The 27,988-nt window shown below is 37.2% G+C and overlaps 2 protein-coding genes across 9 annotated transcripts in view; one reads left to right on the top strand and one right to left on the bottom strand.

Moving 5' to 3' along the window:
- Positions 1–27,988, top strand: part of LOC149041678 (uncharacterized) — a 90,403-nt gene that overhangs the window by 34,496 nt on the left and 27,919 nt on the right. The gene's annotated exons all lie outside the window — the stretch shown is intronic.
- On the bottom strand, positions 627–27,666 carry LOC149041680 (mitochondrial carrier homolog 2-like). 8 transcript variants are annotated; one of them, XM_089213845.1, is made up of 15 exons: positions 26,955–27,128; positions 24,513–24,564; positions 23,731–23,788; positions 23,416–23,512; positions 22,215–22,263; positions 22,019–22,072; positions 21,867–21,902; positions 21,171–21,228; positions 20,900–20,951; positions 20,352–20,411; positions 19,827–19,920; positions 19,181–19,228; positions 18,677–18,744; positions 18,082–18,157; positions 17,409–17,821 (listed from the first exon to the last, which is right to left on the bottom strand). In XM_089213845.1, exons 3-15 carry the CDS (start codon positions 23,765–23,767, stop codon positions 17,636–17,638), a joined length of 915 nt encoding a protein of 304 aa, XP_089069971.1. In that variant the 5' UTR covers positions 23,768–23,788; positions 24,513–24,564; positions 26,955–27,128; the 3' UTR covers positions 17,409–17,635. The 8 variants fall into 8 exon arrangements, with proteins under 8 accessions (XP_089069975.1, XP_089069976.1, XP_089069971.1 ...); XM_089213843.1 differs by lacking the exon at positions 23,416–23,512 and having other exon boundaries at positions 26,955–27,613; XM_089213848.1 differs by lacking the exon at positions 22,019–22,072.

Raw genomic sequence — 27,988 nt, 5'->3', positions numbered from 1 at the left:
ACATGCAATCTGCATTTGGGAATATATATAACGGCGTAATATGTGACTAACAGTTTATATACTGCAAGATTTTACGCCACTATCTGCGTCGGTAGATTAATTATGATAAATTAATGTATAATTAAATTATATTACTGCCGTAAAATTTGCATTACATATATCACTGACCGGATTTTAAAATCCGTAAAATCTTACATATAAACATCACCGACTGGAAGAAATTACGCCGTTAGTTTATTAACAGGAGTACAATTTTACAGTATGTAAGTAGCGGGAGTGTTTATTCTTTTTTTCTATTATGTTTTAGCAAGGCCACTTTAGTAAGTGGTGCGACAAATTTTTAGTCAAGCCTGAAAAGTGACAAGGTATGGATAGCTTCTACGGGCATAGCGTTTATAACAATTTTATCACTGTAGAGTGGTATATGTGCTCCTACGATAAACCAAGAAATTTATCACAGTCTAGTTTGAATTCGAATGTCTTGTCTTGTTTTTTTTTGTGTGAGCGTGCGTGTGTACGTGTGGATGTCTTAGGATGTGTTATCGTTCCAGTTCGCAATTTCAAGACCAGTCATTACCCACGTTATCCCTTGCCATGTGAATTTAGAAATGATGCACTATCCGACATTTCACATTTAAAACACTCTTTATTAAGAAGTTTTAAGATTTTGGACAGTGCCGTGAACTGGTAATGAATGCCACCCACATCACTGTCCCTTTTGTATTCTTTTCTATCTCGACGCCTGGGTCTTCGGCATTGAGCCCGAATATGGCCTACGGCTCCACAGTTGTAACATTTCTCTACAAGGAAATAAAGACTTTTGTTATAACAATAGCTGTAAAAACCACGTGACCCTTCGCGCGAAATCATGAAAATTACATAGTCTCTACGATTGAATAACAGTTGTGTCTTTTGCAACGAAATTAAAGTGGATTGCCATTTCATTAAGAGAGGGTCACTTGTATCTCCATGCGGCCATGTCCTTTTTATTAAACAAATAGAAGTGAATTACTGGAAGACCTCCCGCAAAAATGTGACATGTGTAACATGTTATTTTTACATGTGAATGCCAACGCTATGGTTACAAAGTAATTCGTACACAAATGAAATGGTTCGGTGTTCCCTTTACGTTTCCTTTCTGCTTGTCCGTTTGCGTGTAATTAATTTTAATTTAGGGAAAAACAATATTTCTCTCGATCACTGCTCGCACTCCCGAGACATATTCAACACTCGAAGGGATGTTTCGTATGTTAATGCGCCATGCTATATCATGTATTTTAAGTTTGAAAAATAGGCGAATAAGACTTGGGAAAACCAAATTAAACGGTTAAAAATGTATCCAACGGTAGGAAGCAGTTTAGATTACTTACTGGGACGACGTGGAGGTTGACGTGGAGGTTGCCGTAAGGGTTGACGCGGTCGGACAGTTGTCTCTCCGCGCCGTTCCTCCTCGACCCTCCTCTCTTGCCTTAACCTGTCTCTGTCCTCCTGTCTGCTTCTCTCTCTTTCTCTTCTCCGCCTCTCTCTATCTTCGTCTCTTGGGTCTTCTTTCCTCTCTCTACTTCATTCCGGAGCAACTCCATGGCATCATGGATTTCAGCCATCTGAAAGGCAGAACCCAAATAATTCAACGTACATCCAATGTTTTTTACCAACTATATAATTTTACACTGTCCGACCTTTTTCGACTTTCGAGGAATAGCACGCTAAGACTGAAACATCATGATTCTAGGAGATGTAAATAATTAAACTTAACTAGAGAAATACAAACAACAAAAAAAGTTTTTTATAAAACTGAAAGGACACTTCCAGCGAACACATGGAAAAACTAGTTGTAATTGAAAACAGTGGAATCTCTTAAACTTTAAATGTATAATGAAAGCTTGAATGACTCAAACTTTTCATAGTGGTGCTTTGATAAACCTTGTACAAATTAGAAAACTTGACAGACTTACGGTTTTAATTGATGCGAGTTACTTTGGACAACGGAAAAAATATCAGAATGGTGTGAGAGAGGAAGAGTTAATCGTATGATTAAAGGAAGTAAGAGAGAGAAATTCTCGACACCAGAAATGCAGACGCTTCTAGAAAAGTCTCGTACCTATTCTACCGGTTCGGAGCTAATGAGGCTGAAATGTTCCGATGATTGGTGGTCAAAAGTGTTACGAAAGTCAGTAAATCTAGAGTATGTAGACATCAACTTCAACATAACTAGATGCGACTCGTTTAACAGGGTGTGGAGACAATATAAAGTTTCCGAGAAAGGTAAGAAATTTTTGCGCCGTCCGCGCAACGACCTTGTTCTCGATTCTGCGGTCGATCCTTTTAACGAGGAAAAAAAAGAGAAAGCCGCCAAAACTTACTCACACATGTCCAATACACCTGACCTGAGTCGGGTTACCTTTACCAGCAGGCGGATTGAGTCCTATTGCGACCGGAACCGGAAATAGCCGTATGGCGCTTGACTGGTGGTACCGGAAGTAAGAGGTTAACATGAGCGAGGGGGATTGAAGATATTGGCAAACAGACTCGATCGGATCCGATGGAGACAGTTCGTCCTGGCAAGAGTCGATCGAACTCCCCCGAGATCAGTTCGTGAAAATATCTCTCATCCATGAGGCAAGACAAGGGCGCTACACTTGAAATGTACGTCATTCTTTAAGCCATGACGCGAAAAAAGCGCGCTACATATGTAACACTGGTCGTTCTTAAAGCCATAGGGCGAAACAAGCGCGCTACACTTGTAACATCCGTCGTTCTTTAAGCCATGAGGCGAGGCAAACGCTACACATGAAATAAACGTCGTTCTTTGAGCCATGAGGCGAAACAAGCGCGCTACAATGAAATATACGTCGTTCTTAATGCCATGAGGCGAATCAAGCGCGCTACAATGGAATATACGTCGTCTTAAGCCATGAGGCAAAACAAGCGCATTACACATGTAACATTCGTCGTTTTTAAGCCACGAAGCGTTGCAAACGCTACACATGAAATATACGTCGTTCTTTAAGCCATGAGGGGGGAAAAAGCGCGCTACAAAGAAATATAAATTGTTCTTAGAGCCATGAGGCGAAACAAGCGCGCTACACATGTAGCATTCGTCGTTCTTTAAGCCATGAGGCGAAACAAGCGCGCTACAATGAAATATACCTCGTTCTTAACGCCATGAGGCGAAACAAGCGCGTTAAACATGAAAAAGTCGTTCTTTTTACAGCCCCTCCACATCCTCAACGTTGCCATAATATTATCTAAGTGTCTATCTTTCTGATATTTAGCGGCACATTATTCCAAAGTCTTGTTGCTGATACAGCAAAAAAACGGCCTCCTTCAGTGTCACGCTTATAATAAGGACAGATAGAATTATAGCTAGCATACCGCGTGCTTTTGTTATGTTGTGTATTGTTAATCGTCAAGTGTTCATTGAGATAGTTCGGAAGAGAGCCATTACGCGCTTCTAAAAAATAACACATTTGTTAATTTTACTGTTCATAAAAAGGTATCCATCCCAGCTTATAGAAAGTGTCAGAGAGGGTGTTAGGTGGTCGGAATATGAAATGATTCTAGATGCACGTTTCTGTAATTTCAAGACTCTGTAAAGTGGTTCCTTGTCACATGATGACCAAATGACGTCAGCATAGCTCATTACTAAGCGAATAATGACATTGTTGAGCAACAGTCGCTGTTTAAGTGACAGAAAGGGCCTGATTATACTCAAAACACCTATGCGCGAGGCAAGCTTATTGCAAAGATTTTCAACATGACAATCGAATGAGAGTGAACTATCGATTGTTAAACCTAAAAGCGTTGGACTTTTTCCATTTACGAGCCTATTGTCCTCATCTGTGACAACAAGTTCATTATTGATCTTAGACGCCAGGCGCTTTCCGGTGATCGTTAAGACTTTAGACTTTGACTCATTGATTGGGAGTTTATTTGAGTCAGCGCAGTGACGTATTTCATCGGCGGAGATATTTAGTGAAAGTTTAAGTTCAGGTAAATTATTAAAGTGAGCAGATGCTGCCAGGGCAACCCGTCTCCATCGGATCCGAAGGAGGCCGACATTTTCCATCCCTTTCACTATACTCAACATTGCTATATATTTCAAAGTGTCTCGCGAACTGACACGGGGCGATGTCCGATGGTCTCTTTCCACAGCGACCCGTCTCTATCGGATCCGACGGAGTCCGTTTGCCGACATTTTCCACCCCTTTCACTACTCTACCTTGCTGTATATTTTCTAAGACTATCGCGAATTGACATGCGGTGAGTCCGATGGACTCTTGCCACGGCAATCCGTCTCCATTGGATCCGACGGAGTCCGTTACCGACATTTTTCACCCCTTTCACTACTCTACTTTGCTGTTTGTTTTCTAAGTATCTAGCGAACTAACACGCGGCGAGTTCGATATACTCTTGCCACGGCAACCCGTCTCCATCGGATTTGCCGACATGTATTTCCACCCAGTCCGCAACTCTATACTTTGTTGTGTATTTACTAAGTCTCTAGCGAACTGACTTCCGGCGAGTCTGGTTATTCATGACCTTGGTCCATCGGACTCAGTTTGGGTGTATTGGACAACCCAAACTTACAAGAAAAGGAGTGGACGTGGACACCATCACCTACCAAAGTTAAAGGAAGTTTTGAAGCATTCTGATACTTGGCACAAGCTGACAGACAAAGATCAATACGAATTTCCCGGATTCGAGACTGACCTACAGTCCTCACAGAAACCATTGGCCAACTTAAGAGATTGGCGCAGGTTGCCTTTTGAAGCCAATACTCGGCCACATTTTATCTGGGATGACAACCAACTGCCAATAAGAGGCTCGCAAACAAAGAAGCACAACATAATTGTAGAAGGTAAGAAGACATCCTTGTACGTGAGACGGGGGCCTTGTAAAGGCGTGAAAACTTGTGCTGGCCCTGACTGTGAGTATGTGGTCTCCAACAGACACAAGATAAATCGATGCTTACGTCAAAGGGAAAATTAATCTCTTCTTTCATCTGCACCATGTAGTGTGCATATGGTCTACATATGGCCTTGCAATGACGATGGAAGGCGATGGTTGGTCTTGTACCGGGATCTCGACACAATCACAAAAAACCAGCTCCACACAGCTTGTCAAGCAGAGTGAAAGAAGCCATCCAAAGAGTGGTTTCCGATGACAGCTAAAAAAAAAACAAAAGACAGTATGAAGGGCCTTGGAATTGGTTACGTCCCAGCCGAGTTCGGCTAGTTCGCCTGCAGCAAATGCCGACTGCGTTTAAAAAGAGAGGAAGATAGCCCTTGGCAAATGGACGTCTGTTTACAGAGAGCTACGCCCACTCGACGAGGTGCTCCGATTCGATAAAATTCGGAAAAAAGTGAAAAGCAACCAGCTGTATGGTGATTGAATAAGTCAACCAGATGATGGGTCAATATCAGATGAAAGGGAGCGAGTACCTCTTTACTTCTTGCAGAAAGTATGCCTTCTTCATGGCTCCATTTCAATCTGCACCGTTGAGTACAACAGAGGATTTATTCATGGAAGTTACTTCTACTAGTAATGACTTCTTCCTATACCTCCTAAACGTTGTTTCTTTTAACGACGAAACGTGCTTGTATAATGCGGTAGCAAGAGTTATATGTAGTAGGCAAGACAGTGAGAGTTACGCTAAGTCCATCGCCACGATTTTTTAAAAAGTGACGTTTGATCATGCCCGCTTCGCAAATGGCAAGAATTTGAGATCTATCTTGGTTGACTTTGATGATGGACAATACAAAGGACTTCAACAGTGTCTGGGTGAAGACCTTTCCCGGAAAAGTGATCAGGGGATGCAAGGTGATAATATACTTCATGCTTTGATGGAGAACATTTACCTGGAAAATCGCCTCTGCGCTGTGAAGACAGCAGTTTGCAAAGAGAACGTGACAACGTCCTACAAATCATCACCTGGCAAGCAGAAGGCTAAACGAAAGCGCACAAGTCAAGGCAAGTGTAGTGACGAAGGTCCACCGGATAAGCGCAGACATATATTAAGCAATAAAAGAAAACAAAATAAAAGAGCCTTGATCAACCGTTTAATTGATGTGGAATACGACGAGAAAGACAAATCGTGGCCTACAGAAAATATGAAAGATACTTGGTTAATTTTGCCGATTGAATTGACAGCAATGGTAGAGTCATTGAAGGGTGGTCAGACTGGATTGAGGATTTGAACGGTAAAGATGTCCGTCTGTTGGCTGAGTGAAACTGACGAGCCACGCCACTGAAAACATCTAATGAACAGTTGCTCTGCCTATGTACAACACTTGAAGCCACACTTTTGGAATTAGATAACATAATGGCTGTAATTGCCATATAGGCGTTACGCTCTCCAGGGAAATAGTGAGAGGCACGTAGCCTGGCAGGTGTCATTGAGGAAAGTAACGAGAATCCACCGCCAAAAACTACACTTAACTAGTAGGTTTTAACGATGCAATTTGCAACGCTTGCTATAAAATATGTAACTAATCTTATGGAATACTCTCTTTCATATTTAAGAAGGTCCGGATGTCTAGCAAGTCAGTGCTTCAAAGATAAGTAAGACCTTTACAGATGTATCTCGGCAACAATGAGTGCACTTGGTTTGTGGATGAAAACCCCAGCATAATTGGTTGTATTAAATTTATACCATGTCCAAAAATCTTAAGAACGGGAACGCATGGGTGGGTCATGGGTTTCTGGATGTGGCCAACGAAGTATAGTACAACTGATTGTGAGTGGATAATACCGCTTTTGTCGGAGAAACCGAGCAACCAACCTGTTTGTTATGAAATAAACTATCTTTAAAAATGAGTCCGTCTTCAGCACTTTTGTCGTAAATGTACGTATGAAGTTTTAAGCCGTAACTCAAGGCGTAAATCGTTATCCCTTGTCAGCGGTCAATTCACCGGATCAAATCTTTTGAGCTGAAAATAAACACTCAAAATGCAAATGGTTGCACACTTCCTGTGTAGTGATATGAATCACTCAGTGAATCCAGCTTTCATATTGCTCACGACAGTAGCTACTTCCGAAGAACAGCGAAAACTAAACGCGGTGGGTATTCAGTTAGCTGAATTAGAAGCAGGGCCAGTCCGTAATATTTAACGCCAGTCGGTAAGACTTTACGCCAGTAACTAACGGCATAATTTCTTTCAGTCGGTAGTGTTTATTCGTAAGATTTTACGCTAGTAACTAACGGCGTATTCTCTTCCAGTCGGTAGTGTTTGTGTGTAAGATTTTACGCCAGTAAATAACGGCCAGTTCCCACACCGAATATGATTGTTTATCATTCTTTTCGGTTTGCATTTCGCAAGCGAAAAATGGTGAGGTCCTTGTTGTTGTTTATTTCATGTGTTTGAGAAGTACTCATATTTCTTGTCTTTCCACATGACTTCATTTGCGCTTTTCTTATCTTATGAATATCGAACCAGTTGTAGTTTCCATCGCATTTTAATAACAGAAGTACATCATTTGTAATAAAGTTCAAGCCCTTTCCTGAGCTGGCTGATATCCTGGAGTGGGAACAGTGCAAAACCTCAGGCGGATACTCAGTTGTAAACTCAAGCTCAAAGGGGCCGTGTATTCTCTTAACCTAGGTTTCCGAAAATCCATCCCACGAGGACAGCTGATTATTTATTAAAAAGTTAGCTTTTGGTTTGCTAAGGGAATTATTCTACAGCAACGAAACTCTATAGCACTGACCGAGGGAAACCCTCGACGCACTTAGTGCGAAGGAGTGGAATGTCATGGGAACAGAAACGAACACACTACATATTCTTAACATAGATTTCGCCATAGAAAATACAATACAATACAATACAAACTTTATTGACACTCCCTAAGAGGGCTTTTCAGTGACAATTGATAATTACAATAATAAAAATGTTTAATCTATAAAGCTAAAAATAATTACGAAAATTACAACTAAGAAACTTTAAGAAGGTACGATAAAATGGGTAAGATAAAAACTAAGAAACTTTAAAAAAGGACAATAAAAAATATATGATATGATTAAAAACTAGGACCGAGGAGAAAGAAAAGCAGCAAATAATTTGGCCCTAAGTTTACGCTTAAAATTAGAAGAAGAATTACAAAGTTTAAGATCATTATCTAAACTGTTCCACAGGCTGACAGTGCGATAATAAAAAGTTCTTTGTCCAGATTTAGTTTTGTATAATGGTATGTGCAACAGTTGGGAGTTGGGAAAACAAACACAAACGCAACAAACTAAACATTCTGTAACAGGAGCTTTTTGGTTCTAATCTTGACCCTCGTTTAAAATGTTTTTTGATTTATGGATACATTTGTTTGACAACGGTTTTAAGCTACAGCTAGTTCAATATTAAAAATTTCAAATGACACGTACTATCCATGTTTAGAAATTCCGTGTTTGAGTTAAAACCTGTCCTTCTTGATCACAAAAATCCCCTTTCACACAGAAAAGGTTTTTCCTCGCACAAAGGGCAAAGGCTCTGCTCAGAAATTAAGAAATTCTATTGACCCGTACTGGTAAATTCTTTGGGGGGAAAAATGTATAATCCGAAAACAAACACATCGTTATCTCTCTCAAACGAACTTCTGTTGGCTAGAGAGAAAACCAGAATAGTGACCGAATAGTGGTAAATGGTGACGAATAGTGACGAATAGTGGCGAATAGTGGCGAATAGTAAAAATAAATGAATTAATAATGAAATAAAAATATTTATTGCCCTGTTTAGTAGATTTATTGGATTCAAATGTGTGTATATCCCGGTTATTTGACAAAAAAGGCATAGGGTAACATATAAATTGTGTTTCAATCATGTATCCTATCATTTTGAAATAAATAAAACAGAGGTAATACTTATCTGATTAGCAAACAAACGAGTTAATCATCGACACCGGGATTCCTCGCGACTCCCCAAGGTTTGTTTTCCAATTTGCCTGGGCCGCTACCAATCACTTCTTGCCCAAAAACCAACGAAACCTGCGAAGTAGAACTATGGTGGCTACTGTTGCTTGCCGATATTTTCCGTCGGCAAAACGTAGAAGTCAGTAAATGTGACCGATTCTGCCCGGGAAATTTTATCATCTGGGGCTTGGATAAGTCAAGAGCGTTTCATTGACAGCTGGATTACACTCCATGATGTGAAACCACTTATAAAACCATCGCGCTTTTTCCTCGCTTTTTTTGGCACATACAAAAAGGAAAACATGAGGCAACTGAAATATGATTCATGCTAACCCGTGAGTATCATTTAGCACTGGCACAAGTCGAGTAAACAGGCACACGCATGACTTCACAGAGGAGGATCGAAAACAGGAGTTGGCGATATTTTCTATAACAATTATAGTCCAGTGTTTAGGTGCCAGTTTCGCATTCACGTGACAAAAAGTTAAAGTACTAATGGTCTGCCTCCCCCCCCCCCCCCCCGATAAAATGGTCCAAAAAAATAGTCCAAAAAATGCTTCAAGAAATGCTCCAAAAAATAGTCCAAGGGTCCAATGATCTAGTCCATATGTTACCCTATATCTTTTTTGTCATATCATCGTTATATACACACATTTGAATCCAATAAATCTATGAAATAGGCCAATAAATATTTTTATTTCATTATAAATTCATTTATTTTCACTATTCGTCACAATTCGCGACTATTCGGTTACTATTCGGATTTTATCACTGGCCACTTCTGTTGCAAAGCTAGACACCGTACCCCTTTCGACACCAAATTTAAATAAATGGTTCTCAACACTACAATTCTTCTCTCAATTGCTGTAACATACAAAGATATATGAGGTAAATACTTTCCACCCATCATTAGGGGTGGAAAGCTTGTGCACTTCGGGACCTTAGAGATTTATAGGAATGCATTAGTAATTTAACAAAATTCTTCTATATGTAGGAAAAATATTGAAGGAAATGAGTCTTGTTCGCAAAAAATCCTAAAAAAATATTGGATGTCGATTACAATCCTTCGCTTTATTTAGCAGTGCACTCATGCCTTGCTGCAACGTTTTTTATTTCCTTTGATGAAAAATGCATTACTCGAAACAGTGGCTGCCTTGGAATGAAAAGTTACATTCTCAATGCATAAAAATTGTAAAATTTATCTTTAGAGCTCAAAGGTATTGTTCTGCTTTCTCGACTCAGTCTGTTGTTTTGCATTCCCGGCCTCTTTAAGCTATTTAGACTTAATTTTTCTTAGCAACAGTTTAATGTAACAAGTATGCTCCTACAGTGTAAGTATTATATCCATTGTTAGAGGAGGACTTGTTTGCATTTGTTGGTTAGAAAAATCCGCTTTCATTAGCTAAGTACTTTCTCCCTAAACAAACCGCAAAAACTCTTCGAATAAAAACAAAAATAAACTAAAACACAATAAAATCCTATTAACCTGTACTAACAGATCCCTTCTTCAAATCGTTTCATTTACATGTAAGAACCAAGAATGGTCTTGATTTTGCTGCATAAGAGTCGACGCGTAAATCTCCTGTTTTTGCTAGTAAACGGCTTAAGTGCCAAAAGAAACATCTTGCAATCTCTCAAGTGAAAACTCCTTTTGAAAAGCTCATAACGATTAAATTCATCCGATATTTAATGAAAATATAGCAGAATTCTAAAGCAACGGTCGACAATCTTACTCATTCTAAATGTTCTGTTTCGACGCAGATTGCTGGCAGAGACACGTATGGTGATGTTTGTGGAAAGTATGTCTCTCAACTAAAAACCAACTGAAAATCTCTCTTTCAAAACGTTATAATCGGCAACATGGGTGCAATTAAAAAATGGCTTATCTCTATGAAGTCCAAGTTACATTCATCAATATGATAAGCGTAAAACGATAGTTACTGATATGTAGAATTTTCAGGATATAGTTCACAATCTTACTTGACTCGCTTCTCTTTTTTGTACTGATACGCTCACAGAAGTATTTCTAGGAAGAGAGAAGTTGTATGCGACAATGGATACCTTCAATGAAATGACCCTCCGTATGAGTATAGGGACAAAGGTGATAGCATGCTCACAACACACTTCTACTTAAAAAAAGAAACTGGCTCGAACACGCTTGCTGAGTACGCTAGAGCACACTTAAATGTGCATATGCTTTTGTTTCATATAACACCCTACAACCAATACAGCGTGCGCTGTTGAAAAATGAAGCACGAACAGGCAACCACGCAAAGCGTGTTAACCTTCGAATACAAAAGCTAGCGTGCGAGCGGACACAGCACACTAGCGTGTGACCTCGTGTGCAGCACGCATGTTAACTGAACATAAAGCTAGAGTAATCATTACTCAGTCAATGTACTCTCATTCTTGAAGTAAAAACCGAAGCTCGTATCGATGTTTATAATTATCAACTTCCTGATCAGAAAAAACAAAGTTGAAACATTTGGCCGCGAACGAGTTGCAAGGATTTAAAGCAGACGTTCAAATTACTTTTTCCATGTGGAGAGTTTACTTTTAATGATGTTTGTGGCATGTCGAAGCACAAAATATGTTACCCAGTGCCGGACAAATTGCGACAATCGCGCAAGACATTCATGAATCGCCATAACGTATAGCCGGTAACGGCCAAAACATTTGTGTAAAAGTATATTCCATCGGATGGCCGGAGCTATTTTTTAAGGGATGGTAAACAATACCAAAAATGAGAAATAATGTTGTTGTCAACAAGTCATTGTTTTCGAGAACACTACGAATCTCAAGCGAATGATTTCCCTTAGTCACACGTCCAGTCACGTGCCTTCAACTTGATTCAATCAACGCAGTAAACAAATTACGAAAACCATCATGATTCTCGGAATTAGCTCACAAGCCAGAAACTTCTCTTCGATAATGTGAAGGCGTATAACTTTTAATTAATTTTTTTAATATTAGAGTTGTGACAACGGGAATGATCTTCGGCAACAAAGAAAAAAAAAATCACGGTAACTATTTTGTGCATACCAACAATGTTTACGCTTGGGAACCATACGGCGTTAAAATTCATTTGTCACAGCCATTTGTTTATTAATATTTAGCTTACCCATCACGGTTGAGTGTTATTGAGTTCAAGTAATATGAAAATAACTTATGTTTACCACATATTAAAAAAACCAATCATAGCAATAGGGAGTTGATATTTTAAGTTGGTAAATCTTTTGGTAGTTTTCATTCTGTTAAAAGCTCTTCAAAGAAAATTAAATATGTTCGTTTTGTAACTATGTGATCTCTCACTTAAAAGACTTTATCTTAAGAGAGAACTACATTAACCCAGTCGATCTGAGACTACCTGATATCCAAAGAGTTCTGTGAATGGTTAAGAAAGTAAATTTTCTGAGTTGAAACGGTTTTCAGTGACTTGTCTTAAATGTTTGACTTGAAAATATTTACAAAATTTAGGGACTAATTATCTGTCTAGGAACTTTTTTTTATTTGAAATGACCTTTTAACTGGTTCACTAGCTCTCGAATAACAGCCGTTCAATCAATTTAACCTTTTCACCCCCAGATCTGATTAGTAAATCTCCGTACTGTCTGCCAACCAAATCTCATGATGTCAGTACGGAGAATTTGGTGTTTGATCGACTATAATCTCCCAATTGACATTTTACTTCATTCTCATCACTTGTCTGCTTGATATTGTGTAGATATTGTAAGGAGAAATTCTTTCTTGGTCACTCATGGGAGTTAAGAGGTTAAGCTGGGACTTCCTCTCGACTGGAAAATGTGATTCGTCATTCTTTAACCTTAGGAGGATTTTTCGTTAAATTTAGTCAGCGCAGAAAACATTCCCTGAAAGTTCTGTTACTGTACATCGGAAAACATACTTTACAATGGTTGTTGTTTTCTACCTTTGTAGTTTTTGTAACAACGCTGTTATCATCAGAATATTTTGGATAGTCAAGCTAATGAGTATTTTGGCATCGTTGTCTAATTTCGTACTGTAAAGTTAGTCAAACAAATTACAGTTTCCCGAGTTCTTCATCATTGATCCCTCTGTGCATTTCCCATTCCAATTCTCCAATCCTCTTTGAGTCCCTGTTTTCATCCTCATCTTCCGACTCTGCAAATCCAATAAAGAAATTCATCAATAACATAAAACACACACGGTTAGCTTTATTTCGTCAGATAAGCCATCTAGTATGTTTAAACTAGCACTACTGGTCTTATTAGAGTCCTTATAGCCTAGCTTTAGGTGGTGTAAAAATTAAGGATTATTCTTCAAGCAACTTGTCGGTAAAGGGCAACGTCTCTTAATAATTGCTCGGGGGTTGATCGATGATCTTCAGAAAAACTTGCCAGACTTTTGGCAATTTCTCGGAAAAAAAATTATTTGACTGTTATCAAAAATTTTGCTCAAGTTTTCGAAAAAGCGATTACTGATAACGACAAATTTCTTTTCAGGACGCCCCTTACTGAAAGATCACATTAAAAGATCTCAAAAAACCTTCAAACGAACAGAATTTTAGGATGAAAAAGATTATCATCATCGTCAATGTTTGATTGATGGACAATATTAAGTCACCTCTTCTATGAACATATTTCACGCGCAAGTTTCTTTTAATTATAACATTACAGACAATGACGAAGAATTTCTGCGATACCAATGTTAACCATCAACAAAGTATCTGCCTGCAGTAATATCACTTCATCAAACAGTACTGTAAGTCATCTCCTTCAAACAGACATCGAATAGATTGGGGAATGGAGAAAACTACGAAATATTTTTGTTTTCAGCAAAATAAAATGTTCAGTTTACTGGACGCAAACCAGCCCCATAAACTATACATAACTTAATCAGTCATCACAAATTAAATAACAAACCTTATTGGATGCTTCCCTCCATCTTCATTTTCCTCCCTTGTATCTCTTGATTTCCAAATTTTTGCTTTCATTCTATTCTTGACCCTTCCCTTGAAGAAAAAAGAATGTTATGTGAGTACATGTACGACTTTCTTTAAATAAGTGCTTCGTAATATCCAAAAATGTATCGTTTTTTTCGGCTGCGAACGAAAAAAGGAAAAAAACAGATAATTTTTTTATCAGCTTAATCCTAGCAATAATAGTTTTAGACTTGCCATCTTAATCAACTTCAAGATATTCTCTAGAAATATGTCGAAGTTATGGGAATATTTGTCAGGCTAAAACATCGCTATAATAGATAGGTTAGATGAATTTTCATGTACGATAACCATTACGTAACTCTTTGACACCAGTGTTTTATTATCAACAGAAACAAAGAAAAAGATTAATCACACCAAAAGCGCTCTAAAGTAAGGGAATATGTCATTTCTTTTTTTTTTCTTTCGACCCGGTTTGTTTCTACTTGCAGTCCGTTAAATCCAGATTTACGCGTTCACAGCACATCAGTCGTACATACATTTGTATGCTAGTATTGTTTTTGTTTGGTTGTTTTGTTTCGTTTTGTTTTTTATAAGAAATTATGGCGCGCAATGTACATCACATAAAAAGCAGGTGCATGGTAAATAAATCTGCCTTGACACCGTGCGGAATTTCTTCGCTTAACCCTTTAACTCTCATTAGTGACCAAGACAGAACTTCTCCTTACTACCATATCTGGCAGACGAGTGATGAGAATAAAGAAAACGTGTCAATTAGGGGAACATTAGTTGATCCAATTTCAAATCTCCAAACTAATATCATTGTCCTACCACTCAGTCCATCAGTGTGGGCGGCCGCACGAGCAATTATTTGGCTTGGCAGAGACCCAAATAATTTCTCGTTCAGTCCCACCTAACTCGGGCAAAGAGCAGTTTTTCATTAAACCACCTCTCGCTTCGCCTTACACCTTTTCCCGGCCCTAGCGCCCCATCGCGTCAGACTCTAATACGAGTGTAAAAGGAACGAGCAGGTGAGGGGCCATACAGGTCATAATTGGATGAATTCGGCTGCGAACTGTTGCTGAGATACTTGACAAAAAATGAAGTACAACAAAGGCAAATTGATGAATTAAATCAATAAAGGTAGAAAAAGCACCTAGTGAAGACAAGTAAAGACGTTTATATCGCTTTGATCAACCACACGATGCTTTTGAAGTTCATTTTTTAAATATTTTTTTTAATGAAACCTAGACATGTTTCGGATAAAACATCATCCATTGTCAGTTGTATAAAAAAAATAAAATATAGAAATAAAAAGAAATTATGCAATAAATAATATAACAAAGTGAGATGTTAACAAGAATATGAGAGACAGTAAGAAGAATCGCTAGTGAGATCTGGGAGTAAAAGGGTGAACCGTTAACCCCTAAGAGTAACTAACATCTAATTTCTCCTCACAATATCATCCCCAAATCACACATTAAGGTCATAAGAATAAAGGATATGGTCAACCAGAGAAGCTCTGGATTATGAAACAAATTCTCCTCATCAACACCTTAGGTAATGTATAGGGAACAGTTTGGAGAATATGCATACTGATTTTAGGGCGGAAGAGGTTAACTGAATTACTAACCAGACTAAAAGTTGTCCGGTTTCTCTTTCCTCCCTCGAATTTCTTATTTCGAGAAGTTCACATTCTATGCTTGATGTTGTCCTAAAGAGAGAACCAAACTTCGAGATATAAATGAATTGATTTCTAAAACGTTCACATCATTCTTTAAGTATGCACATCAGTTTAATGCGTAAGAACGGTATCTATATCGACAGAACTCCATCAGGAGATAATAAAAGCTTACATTCTAATACAGAGAAGAAACATTACATTCAACATCCGAGAAAGTGAAAAGCAATTTGAGATAAAGGCTATTTATTCCCCGCACACGAAACTAATTATAACTCCCACAGCCATTAACGTATGTTCCGGTATCTGTGGTATGATAGCACATGTACTAAGAGCCTCGCTTCTTCTTCTTCTGGTGGGGCACCCTTAAGTAGTTTGTCAGATTTCTCTGACAGTTCACCGGTAACTATTTAAACACCTGGCGGAGAGTTATTGTAAATGTTGAATTTTCTCACCAAAACACATAACACAAGGTTTCAACCAAGACCTTTCGATTCGGCTGATTCAAGCAGGCGCGAGATATCTGGTGTTATACTAACTCGAGGGAGACTAAATTACTCCGGTTTCCTAAACACATTCTACTTCAAAACGTTTTCAAAATCACCGGTTTTGCTCTACGGGCACGGTTAGGAATCAGAGAGGTAACATGCGCGTTTACGACAAATCTAATTTTGACATGCTGTGAGCGCAAGTGACTGTATGTAGAATAAAAAACGAGTATAGAAATGAAGAGATAAATTACTACACATTCAGCTATCAACAAACTAACAATTAACTAAAAATTTCTCACTGTTGCCCGTAAATCAGGTGGTACATAGAGAACTGTCCGGGCGGCTGGGCATGGCTGGATTTTCCTTTTTGTATCCAAAGCTCCCACTTGAACGAGGGCAACGGCCAGAGACGCGAATACTGCACTTCTTTAAAGATGAAATTACGCATGAGCTATTTACCTTGAAGAAATTCGTGACAAAATGACATTCATTTATCCTCGACGTCGAATTTCGGCCACCTTATCGGCAACTTCGACGAAACACAAGCTGGACTTGACAGAGCGGACGAAATCTAAGGCTGTAACGTGAAAGCGATGTGTTTTGTGGCCCGAGAAAGGCTGCAAAAGAAGTTGAAATTTCTTGAACTTCTCACGTTCTTTCCAAGTGCAGAACTAATCGCAAATATGAATATTAACTTTCAAAAAATATTTGTAATTCAAATGAATTTTCTGACTTTGAAAGGCGGACGGAAAGTACCGAATGGCTCTTCGGTCGCGGTCGTTCATTTCTATTATAAAATTGAAGGACCAATTAAGAGCTAATTTTGAACTTGATATTAAACTTCGAAGGGTTAATTTATTGTCAAAGTAATAGAAATACTAAGCAGAACTCAGATGAAATAAGCAAATACATGAAATAAAGAAATGAAGAAATGAAAAATATAAATTCCTTGAAAATCATTCTTCTCATCATTCTTAGCTGAGTTTCCAGGTGTTACCTTCATAAAACAAGCGAAAAACGAACTTTCGTTCCATCAATTTTCGTTTTGAAAGGAAAGTTGCTGCCATAGACGAGTTTGTAAAGCGTGGTTATAATACAGTAAATAAACTTTGAATCGTTTGTCTTATGATTAGAAGTCATTATCAACTTACAGAGATCGCGACTTTTCCACTGTCTTATTGCTAGTCTTCGTCAGGCGATGTAGTCGAGCAAAATTTGCAAATAATTTTTGAAAAAGAGTTAGATTGGTGGGGAATCTGTAACCAGACTAGGAGAATAAGATAATCACTCGGATTTTGAAGATGGAATCTGAATTTTCTCATATTTCTCTCCTTGGTGCCTTTCCGGATGCTACCGATGCCTTTTCCGAAACCTCCATTGTTTATTACAGCAATAAAGATGTATGTACAATCAACACTATTGAAACATTGCTTAACATTTTATTTAGCGAGGTAAACAGTTAACATTTCAGCTTCACAACACGATTGTTTTCCGCAACTACAAATGATCTGTCTTTATAAGGCATTATGTATTTAAGTAGTTTCACCGCTGACCACTCGTATTTCGGTCTTTTTTTTACCCCGCTCGTCGCCTGTGATGTAGTAACTTGTCACGCACAATTTCTAATTTGAATAAACATGATCCGCTCACATGATCTGTGATCCGATCTGTGATCCGATCCATGATCCGATCCATGATCCGATCCATGATCCGATCCTTGATCCCACCCCGTCTGATTCGGGTTTTTTCAACGTCCTGTTTTGTCCGATCAGGTCTGATCCGGGTTTTGTCAACACCCGTTGAAAAATGCTACATCCACGCCACAAGTTCCCCTAAAAGAAGGAAATAATAATAAATAATCTTAAGAATCTGTAACAAATCCTTAATACACAACATTTAAAAAGAAAGATTATGAATAAAACTGGCGATAATAAATAATTTTAACTGCTAAAACATTAGAAGCGGGTAGGGACACCCTGCTCAACTAAAAGCTGCGTTATGTTTATACCACACACTAGATCTGCGCTTGAGCTTACAGCTACATAGAAGATATACTTGACATGTTTCATCACTATCTTCAACTGCAACTCACCGTTTTTTTGAGATAACTAAAACAATCTCTCCACCCATCAAACACTGGCATTGCAGGAGGCTTTCCACCAGCCAGACTAAAGAAAATGCAAAGGAAAAAGCTATTATGAACACTTTCTGAAGTACGACATGTGATACAATCATGTACATGTATGACTGTCTAAAAATTCATTCAGTTCAAACCTAAATAACTCTAAGCATTGTAAATCTAACCTCTTTTTGTTGTGTAACGGGAATCTTTTATTATATAAATATAAATAGCCTGCAAGCAGACTTAAAGAGGCAATAGGTTGACCCACTTGAGGACACGAGTTGGATAAAGTCTCATTCTTTGTTCCTTATCCCTGACGTCATGTCCAATTGTATATGTCATGCATAAAATTCTCTTTAAAGACTAATTCTTGTACTCAAGGGACAAATATATATTTATTTGTTAACAAACATAAAATACCACTTATCTTTTATTTTTCCCTGAGTATTACACAGTTATTTTATCAAAATAATTTTTTTGTATTATTTTACTGGCTTTGCTCTGAAAGACATTGATTATAAGCTTAATTTTCAAATTTGTGTTCAATATATAAAGTAAAGCTAACCCAACATTATTGACTATCATCATGTGTGAAACCAACACAAACGGGTGGGTCGCAACTCCAGCAGCATACTGCAAAACAAACAGAAAACAATATTTATCCTTTAAATTAAATAATTAATAATTCAATTTTATGACAACTTTGCATTCAGATTCAACACCCATCAGTCATATAATATGATTATTTAAAAGTAGCGACGTATCCAAATAATTCAAAACATGCATCTTCTATTATAAGTTTAGTAAGGACTGGTCTTTCAAATTACTTTACATGTAAAGCCCTTATACCAGATAACTTGAGTTAAAACACGACATATTACATAGAACTTATCTTATGAGGAAAAAAGTGGTAAGATCCTTAGCCCAAGTGGATTTTGTTAAATTTGATAATTAATCAATTTGTAGGATAGATCCATTTTTTTTCCAAATACTGGTGCTTCTTCTTTGATTCAAAAGGTTATGAAGCTTTTTGGGGGCAAATTAAAGATGTCTATCAGGTATGCTATACCTGGAAAAGTACATCTCTATACACTTGTACTTCTTTACTTCTGCCGACCTGCAAATTTACAAATCGTTTTTCCTTCATTGGCAGCTTTGTCAAGGCATACTGTTACTTAATTATCACATTAACCTGCTGATAAAGCTGAATACAAATAAATGGTATTATCTACTGATCTCACAGCATGAATCAAACTAGACAGCTGTAGTCAGTTGGATGATCATGCTACTTGAGAAATTTATTTTTTTTCTTCAAAATCAATAACAAGTGCTTAAGAGATGGACTACGGTTTACCACCTGTTTGTTCATCTTGAATCACAAATCACCATCAAGGTTGTAAATTAAAGCACATGCACATTGCAAGTCTCAGTTTTTTATGATGTAGGCTTCAAGAAATGTTTAAAAGGCGTGTGAATTACTATGTGGAAGGTATAATATCTTTCTTTTGCTTTTCAAATGCCTTTAACCTGCCTTCCAAATGGCAAATTTGGCATGCATGTGAAAAGTTGATGTGAAATACAATGAAGGCATGAAAAACATGTGAAGACTGTGAGTTAATTTTATCATTTTTAAGTACTGGGTTACAGACAAATATGCATCTGGTGAAAAAGTACAAATAAATCATATACATTAATTTTGATTTGATAAGACTTGCCTCACTGTCAATAGCATATTTGCTGACCAAGAAGCAAACTCCTCGATATAACAAAAGGGACAGGACTTCTCCAACAAGACGAGGAATGATACCACTGTTGACAGCAATAGATGACATTTAACAGGACACAAATTAAATACTATTGTTAGGTGATTCCTAGTTGAATTATTTCTCAACCAATAGCCACAAAACTCTTCTTTGCAAAGCCACTATCACTGTTAATAGTTGCTTTTGAATTAAGCAAAGTACTTGCTGAATGAGAAATTTCTAATTAAAAGTAACACTTCTTTTGTTCAAGTTACATTTTGTGCCTGGACCACTTGGTTACATTTGATTGATTTTCAGCCAAGAGGGCAACTACTGCTGATTCAATTTTTCAATTATTCCACTTAGAAAAACTGATGATTATTGCAAGAAACTACATAACAATTCAAATCACAGTCACAAAGGATAAAAAAACATGAAATATAAGTTTTCTTAATTTTAATGCCATAATGAGTCAGTAACAGAACATTCATTTCCTACCTAAAAAATCCACCAAGTCCTTGATTGTTATAGATCTCTTTAACTGATGCACATAGTCCACTGAAAACAGATTTATTAACACACTGGCAATAAGATAAAGATATTTAACATGTACATGTACAAGTCTTGTCCATGGTTGGCACATTCAAGTAATGAAAGGAACATTCAACTTATCATCCTTGTGTGTAGGATATCTTAACTCTTTAACTCCCAGAAGTAACAAACATATAACTTTTCTTTATAATTCCATACATTATCCAGCAAACATGTAATGAGAATATTGAAACTTATCAGGCAGAAGTCGTTATCTTAATCTAACACCAAATTATGTGTTGCAGCTGGAGGGAAGATTTAACAATCACATATCGGGAGTTAAAGGTTAAAACAATAAAAAATTTGCCATTACATCTCCAAATAGTAAGTTGAATTTGAAAAGTGAGTAAATTTTGAGAAAATCTGCCAATTCAAGGAAAAAAGTACTCTTACAATTTAAAAATTGTCAAATGGAGATGAAAATTAATGTGGCAGAATGTGGAAAAAGAACTGACCTGTAAATAGTTTCTTGACCAACAAACTGAACCATCATTCTGACTGAGATCACTTGAAATTAAATTAGAGAGGTGTCATTGGTCAATCAATATCTGCTAAAAACATAATATGATATAAATAAACAAATAAATAAAAAAAAATACAAATTACAGAAATTATAGACTACTTATCAACTTTAATTTTGTTACCTAGAAATTAATAGCCCTAGATGTCTCACCCTCAATTGAAATTCTAGCCATTATGATCTAAGGTACAGTTTTGTTACTTTACCATAAAATGGGTGACTGATAATGATACCACTGCATCTTGCCACAGCCTGTACACAGGTCTCAATAGAAAAAAAATATGTTAGTTTTTTCCTTCAACATAGAGGTAAGTGACCCAGACCAGGCCTTCAGTACTCAACTTTTTTCCAACACATAAATCCACTAGGAGTATGGCTACTTAACCTATGGATATGATCCCAATCCATTGCACAATAAACCCCCATCCGGTATTCCATCACATTTTCCTGACAGTTTACAGGTAACCATTTATAATTATTCCTCCAATACATGTATGCATTGACTAAGAGGTAGCAAAGTGTGTCAGAGTCTGACAGACACCCCTTTGACCTGTTGACCCATAAGAGTGACTAGCATCTAATTTCTCCTTACAATATCACCCTGAATCAAATATCAAGGTCACAAGAATGAAGGAAATGATCACCAACTAAAGAAGCTATTGATTATCAAACAAATTCTCCCATTCAGCACCCTAGCAAATGTACAAAGAACAGTATGGAGATTATGCATACTGATGTTAGGGTGTAAAGAGTTATTCAAAGTTCAAACCCATACCCATACCCATACCCCTCAGTCCAGAGTTTGGTGTACAAACCATTGTGCTAAATAATATATATTCTAAAAAGTCAGATTCCAGCACCCCCATTTAAGCAAGGAGTAAGAGCAAAATTGGTCAAAATACCTCTTCAAAAAACTCTAGCAATTCTTCTCGCCAGCTCTAAAAATTTCAAGAAGAAACAGAGAAAAACAAATTAACATACAGAGCTGTACCATTCAAATCATTGTAATTAAGATAAATTATAACATATTAAAATAAAAAAAAAGAAACCCCACCTTATTTTCTGGAGGAACCAGGGGGACAAGGGCATTGTCTTTTTTATCCATAGCCTATTCAATACACAATTCACATAAGACTATATCACAATTGCATGATGTAAGGTAAGAAATTCACATTATATACTTTGGAAAAATCAAACTACAGAAGGAATGTGGTAAACTAATGATAGTTTAAGTGAATCTATAGTAATACCTGTAGCATTGTATTGTTTACAAGAGTTCCAATCATTGATGAGTAGACCCTAACAACAGTTATAGTGGAACAATTAATGTAATACCAGAAATAAAGTTTCCCAAAAATCATGAAAATTACCTTGGAGATTAGAAGGACTTACACCTCATAAAATTAAGCCAAGAAGAGAGCAGATACTTTAACACACAAAAATAAATCCCACAAAATATTTCTCTACTGATGAGCAAACTTAAAGGTCCTTTTATGTGGAGACATTAAGTGAGGGCACTTTTATTATAGAATATCAACATTCAAATCAACCTATTTACTTTTAACCCACTTTTTTTGGCAGAAATTACACATTATAGAGTTTTTTTTACTAGAGCCATGAGGCCCATCCAGGTGCAGCTTATCCTGGTTTCCATAGCATGAAGCCAAAAGAAATATTACTACTTCCCCCTGAATGGGATGCTTAAGTCCATCTCAAGGTTACCCCCTGTATTTCATCAGGCTTTCCTGACAATTAACCACCACCTATTTATACTCCTGGGTAAAGAAAGGTACTGTGAGAGTGAATTGTTTTGCCCAGGATCACAACACAATGACCCAGCCAGGTTTTAAATGTGGACTTCTACAACCAGAGCCCAGCGCACTAACCATTAATTAATAAATGTGATTCCTCAGAAAAAGAAACTCATCAAAAAATTTCTTTTAAACTTTCCTTAAATTCTTCCTACCAATGTTTGTTTGGAAAAAAAACATTTCAAAAGAAAGATCACTCAGTGCTTGTGTAAGAGATATGATGAGCCAAATTTATACTCCACAAATGCCTGTACAGGCACTAATCATATGCATCATTTCATTGGTTCAAAATACATTTTGAAGTAGTCGGAGGCAAGGGTTTTAAAGTAAAGCTTGAAAAAAACTTGATAGGTAGAAACAATTTGATGCATAATATATAAAACAATTTGATACATAATTTGTGGAAAAATCATGCAATTTTAGATGAAAAAACATTCCTTGAGTGATTGCTTTAAAGGTCATAACTTTCATCATTGAGTAATGGGCCTTTTGTATGGTTTTAACCATCTTTTTTTCCCTTCAAGGATTTCCTTTTTAATTTCTCTAATTAAAAGGGGATAATTTATTCACCAAAATTCTGCAACAAAAAATGTAAGTCACCATGCTAGTTTAAGAGCTAAAGACAAGACAGCCTCTTTACCTGGTCCATTTATTGAAAAACAATATCATTATCTTGGAATTCCCCTGATGACATGACTTTATTACACAGGATGGGATGTGCAGTGCCCGAGGAATCACTTTAAAACACTAGGTGTCTTAATTACTAGAAACCAATCCCATACAAACAAGTTAAAATGACTTGATGGTTTTGCTTAGTAACAAGGACTGAGGCCTCCTGTCATTGCAGTATTTAACCTGTAACATTTTTATTTCTGATCTCTTGCTGATTAATCAACAAGGTTTCTCACCAAGACAAAAGTTACAATCTCTGGAAACCAAAGCATATATAGTTTACCTTGGCAACAATCCTCTGTAGAGTCCATGCCATCCATTTATCTTCTTTACATGACATGCTGCAGGATAAGGAGGTAAAAAACAAAGAAACCTGAACAAATAGGTTACTTTTCTTGATTACCATGAGTATCTTGGTGTTTATTTTTTTTTCAACAATAGCTCTAGAGTGCCTTTGCACTCTGTATAAATACATTTTATCAACTAGAAATTGTGTTGTCATCTTCACATGCTGATCAAAAAAGTATAAATCTATATTACAGAAACTGTCCATCATGATTGTTTTCAAGACAATGCAAAGGACAAATGTAAATCATTTGCCAGAAAACTAATCTGAATTTAGTTATAATGCTTTTTCACTGTAGCCACATAACCAAATACAATAAGTGATAAGAAAATGGCTTATCAGAAATTAAAATAAGAATCACATGGAGCCAAATCAGAACTTGAAGTGAAAAAAGCACAGCTGGAAGTGTGGGAAAATACATGTGAGAAAGTTGAAATTTAAGTTCCAGTTTTGCATCTGATTTGTTGAGAGGGTGGCAGGGGTTTTTTTAGACCAACCACCAGGAAAGTAAAAAAAAAGACAATCCCAGTTTGCTTCCAACATCTGAACTATTGATTCCTTTAATTGCAAACACAAGGCAAGCCATGTATCAATCTCCTCAAAGCTTACATTTAAGTAGTTTTTTATGTACTGGTAATACTGTGCTGTATTTTTTTAATATGTCTTTTAATGAATTAGTTTGAAGAAATAATGAATAATAATCTTCTTAAATTCCTTACCATACTGGTAAAATGTTGTGAACTCAGTTGGAGAAATACGTTCATGTCCAACCTTAACACAAATTTAAAATAATTTCATTTTAAACACTCCATGACTAAAAGTATCAGGTGAAATACAATTCAGGTGATCAGTTAAAATGACCTGTGGAGATAGCTTTCCACTTACAATGCCTTGCCACCCAAGTTCTAAGCCTCCTCTAATTAAACCTTTAACTCCCATAAGTGACCAAGACAGAATTTCTCCTTACAGTATCAATACAATATCAAGCAGAAAAGCAATGAGAATAGAGAAAAGTATCAGTTACAAGAAGAGGAATATTAGTTGATTCAATACCAAACTCTCAAAACTAACTTAATGAGATTTGTGAAAAAAAAAAAAAGGAACTGATTGCCAAACTAAGAAGTTTTAAATGTTAAAATGAATTCTCCTTGTCAGGACCAAAGGAAATGTATAAAGAAGGGTATGGAGAATATGGATTCTGATGTTAAAGTTTAAAGGGTAATAAAGTTCAGTATTTGAGAAGATCATCAGGTTTGCCAAAATACCAATCTAATGTCTGAAAATAAGTCAGCCTCTGCTGATCTGATGTTGAGCACCAAACCAAACAAACCTGCCACATTTTACTGATTAAAACAATGCTCTAATTCATTTGTAAGGCTAAGACCACGAGTGGTGTAATATCTGACCTGAGTTACCTACAGCTGTGGCTGCGAGACCTTACTGATTCAAAATGAAGACCACCAGAGGAATAGACTTCTCCTTGTTATCAACAAACTCCAGCTGTTCTTTTTTGCTATGATCATGTTGATCACATTACAATGCATTCTACTACCCTCACTACCCCCCCCCCCTCAACTTCATGGAACCCATTATATTGGGATAAAGCAACCACTCCCTCACTTCGAATTTATACGTATTTTACCCCTGAAGATATTTTCAGAGCAAGTAAGAAGAGAGAGTTTTGTTTTTAGTTTATAGAGGAAGTTTTGTCTCCTGTGGACATTTGTCCTCATCTAGCCTTAAGTTCAGTGAACACCTATCGGCCCAATGCATTTGTTCCCTCTCATGAATATTTAAATATTGGTGTGGAAAGAAGCCAATATACTACTTTTGTACCAAAAACTTCTCTATTAAAATGAAGGAAGGAGGTTCCACAGGATAGAAATATGAATACTGAGAGATGTCACGCAAACATTAAGTTGAACTTTGGGTGCCAGTGTCACAGCGGATATGGACCCCCCAATGCAGATTTGGACCCCCCCTACCAAACTTTCCTTTTAGCATCATTTGTATCACATTTGGTACCTTATTCTATGTGCAAGCTTTTTATCTATGTTCTTTTCAATCACAACACAAAATTTTCAGTAGAGATAAAAATAATTAGCCATTTTATTCCAATTCTACTGCATTCATTATAGCGAGTTGTACAGTATATGCAAGAATTAAATGCAACCAAACTACAGCATTTGAACTATTCAAATTGTTGCAATAAATCCTTGCTTCTTCTGATGTGAATCAACATTGATACGAATGGTCATAACAATAGTGGAGAGTATTGCATCCAGTCTAAAAAATAACTCCGTCTGATTTTCGTATTATAAATAACATATTTAAACAGTTTCTGAACAAGAACGAAGTAACTACTCTTACTACAAGTCGTTCGTAAAGCCTATTGTAGGTTATTGAACATCCACTCGACCGAACACTAACTAGACTAAAAAACCTAAAAGGATTGTTAGTTTAACTTATTTTCAATCCTTAGGAATACAACAAGTAACACAAACACAACTGGTTGTAAATTTTAGTGCGCGTTCTCGGCTAACGAAAAATTGAAAAACTTAATGTAACAGTAATGGGTGGAGCAGCAGAATTTCGTTGTAGGATGCGAACAGTGGATTCCCGATTTTTCGAGTCTCCATGGGAAATGAAAATCAGTTGGAGTAATTAGGTTGACTGGGGAAAGGGGAACGACTTTTAGTTCGAGTTATCGAGGGTAACGATCGACAAATCGAGGACCCAAGCAATTGGGATTCCACTGAAGTTTCACACTTAGTGTTAGCATATCTATCATTTCATATTTCCCACCTTTTTCGAGAGAATAACAAAAATCAAACGTTTTCAAGTTTCACGGCTCGTTTTTATACCAGAGTTAAGCCATTTCATTCTCGTTAACGAAAATCCTAGATTGTGACGGCAAACTGAGAAGAAGGTAACATAAATACGCATGTTTTGAATTAAAACAAACTTTAATATACTCTGCAACGTAAAGTATTATCTATTTCTAATAGAATGTTAAGAATGATGTTTTCACACTGTTTTGTTGAGGGAAGGGGGTCTAAATCCGCCAGCGGATTTGGACCGGAGGGTAAATATCCGCTTGGACACCGGTAAAGTATCAAAGTAAAATATCACTGTGTCATTTGACATTTATAGTCCATTACCTGCACCAGAAGTCGAACACATGTTAGTGGCTGAGCTGCTGCGGTCATAATAGCGTTGAAAACGAAAGTAGCTGTTGTGCCTTCGTTACCAAAGAGATCTTCCAGGCTTTGCCCACTTCCACTTCTCCCATGTGCAGCCGCCATGTTGAGTTGCTCGTCAGAATGAGGCTAGGCTTTATATTCATCCGGGGTCGATAAAATCTGGATCGGATCGGATCGGATCGGATCACGGATCGGTTCACGGACCGTATTATGGATCAGATCACGGGTCGGATCACGGATCAGAGCAAGGGTCGGATCACGGATCAGATCAAGGATCGGATCACGGACCGGATCATGGATCATGAATCGGATCATGTCAATTGAAATTAGAAATTTTGCGTGACATGCCAAAATGAAGTCTGCGTGACATAATGGAGTGCAGGCCCCACTAGGAGTTTTCTTTTTTTTTTTGCCTAAACACCCGATGTAGTCACTTTCGCGACTGTGTCGAGGAGTGTTGTAAGTTGGTAAGTGAGTAAGCTAATCAGGAAGCATCATGACTCGCACAATTCTAGCTTGGCTACAATAATTTCAAAGTACGTTTGAACCAGGGAAGGTATGTTCCTCCACTTTCCCGCCGGTTATCTCGGTGTAAGAACCTGTGAAACATTTTCTGTTTTGTCAGTGTTATTTTCCTAAGCTGCTTAGTGATCTGACTTCCCCGTTTTCTAACAGGTTCCTGCATCAACGATGAGTTTGAAGCTAACATAATTTTATTAATTATAAAATAACATCACACCAATTGTGCATTCGTAAAAGTAAAAGAACCTTGTGAGTTCAATGGAAGCTTATGTAGCTGTAAGATTGCTCTTAACCTGCATTTTGTTATAAAGTAAAAGTGCAAGTCTTACCAGGCTAGATGTAAATACATCTTTCTGATCCAAGTATCGGTAAACTTCTCCATTTCGTCCCCGCCAAATGGAGCATTTCATTAACTAATATTGATCAGAAAAAACAAAATTCGTCCGAACGCCCTAAATAAAAAACAAACC

Source organism: Pocillopora damicornis, chromosome 8, assembly GCF_964200805.1.
Source record: "Pocillopora damicornis chromosome 8, jaPocDami1.2, whole genome shotgun sequence".
NCBI classification, from domain to species: Eukaryota; Metazoa; Cnidaria; class Anthozoa; order Scleractinia; family Pocilloporidae; genus Pocillopora; species Pocillopora damicornis.
Note: the sequence above shows the minus strand (reverse complement) of the source record. Positions and strands in the feature narration are given on the sequence as shown.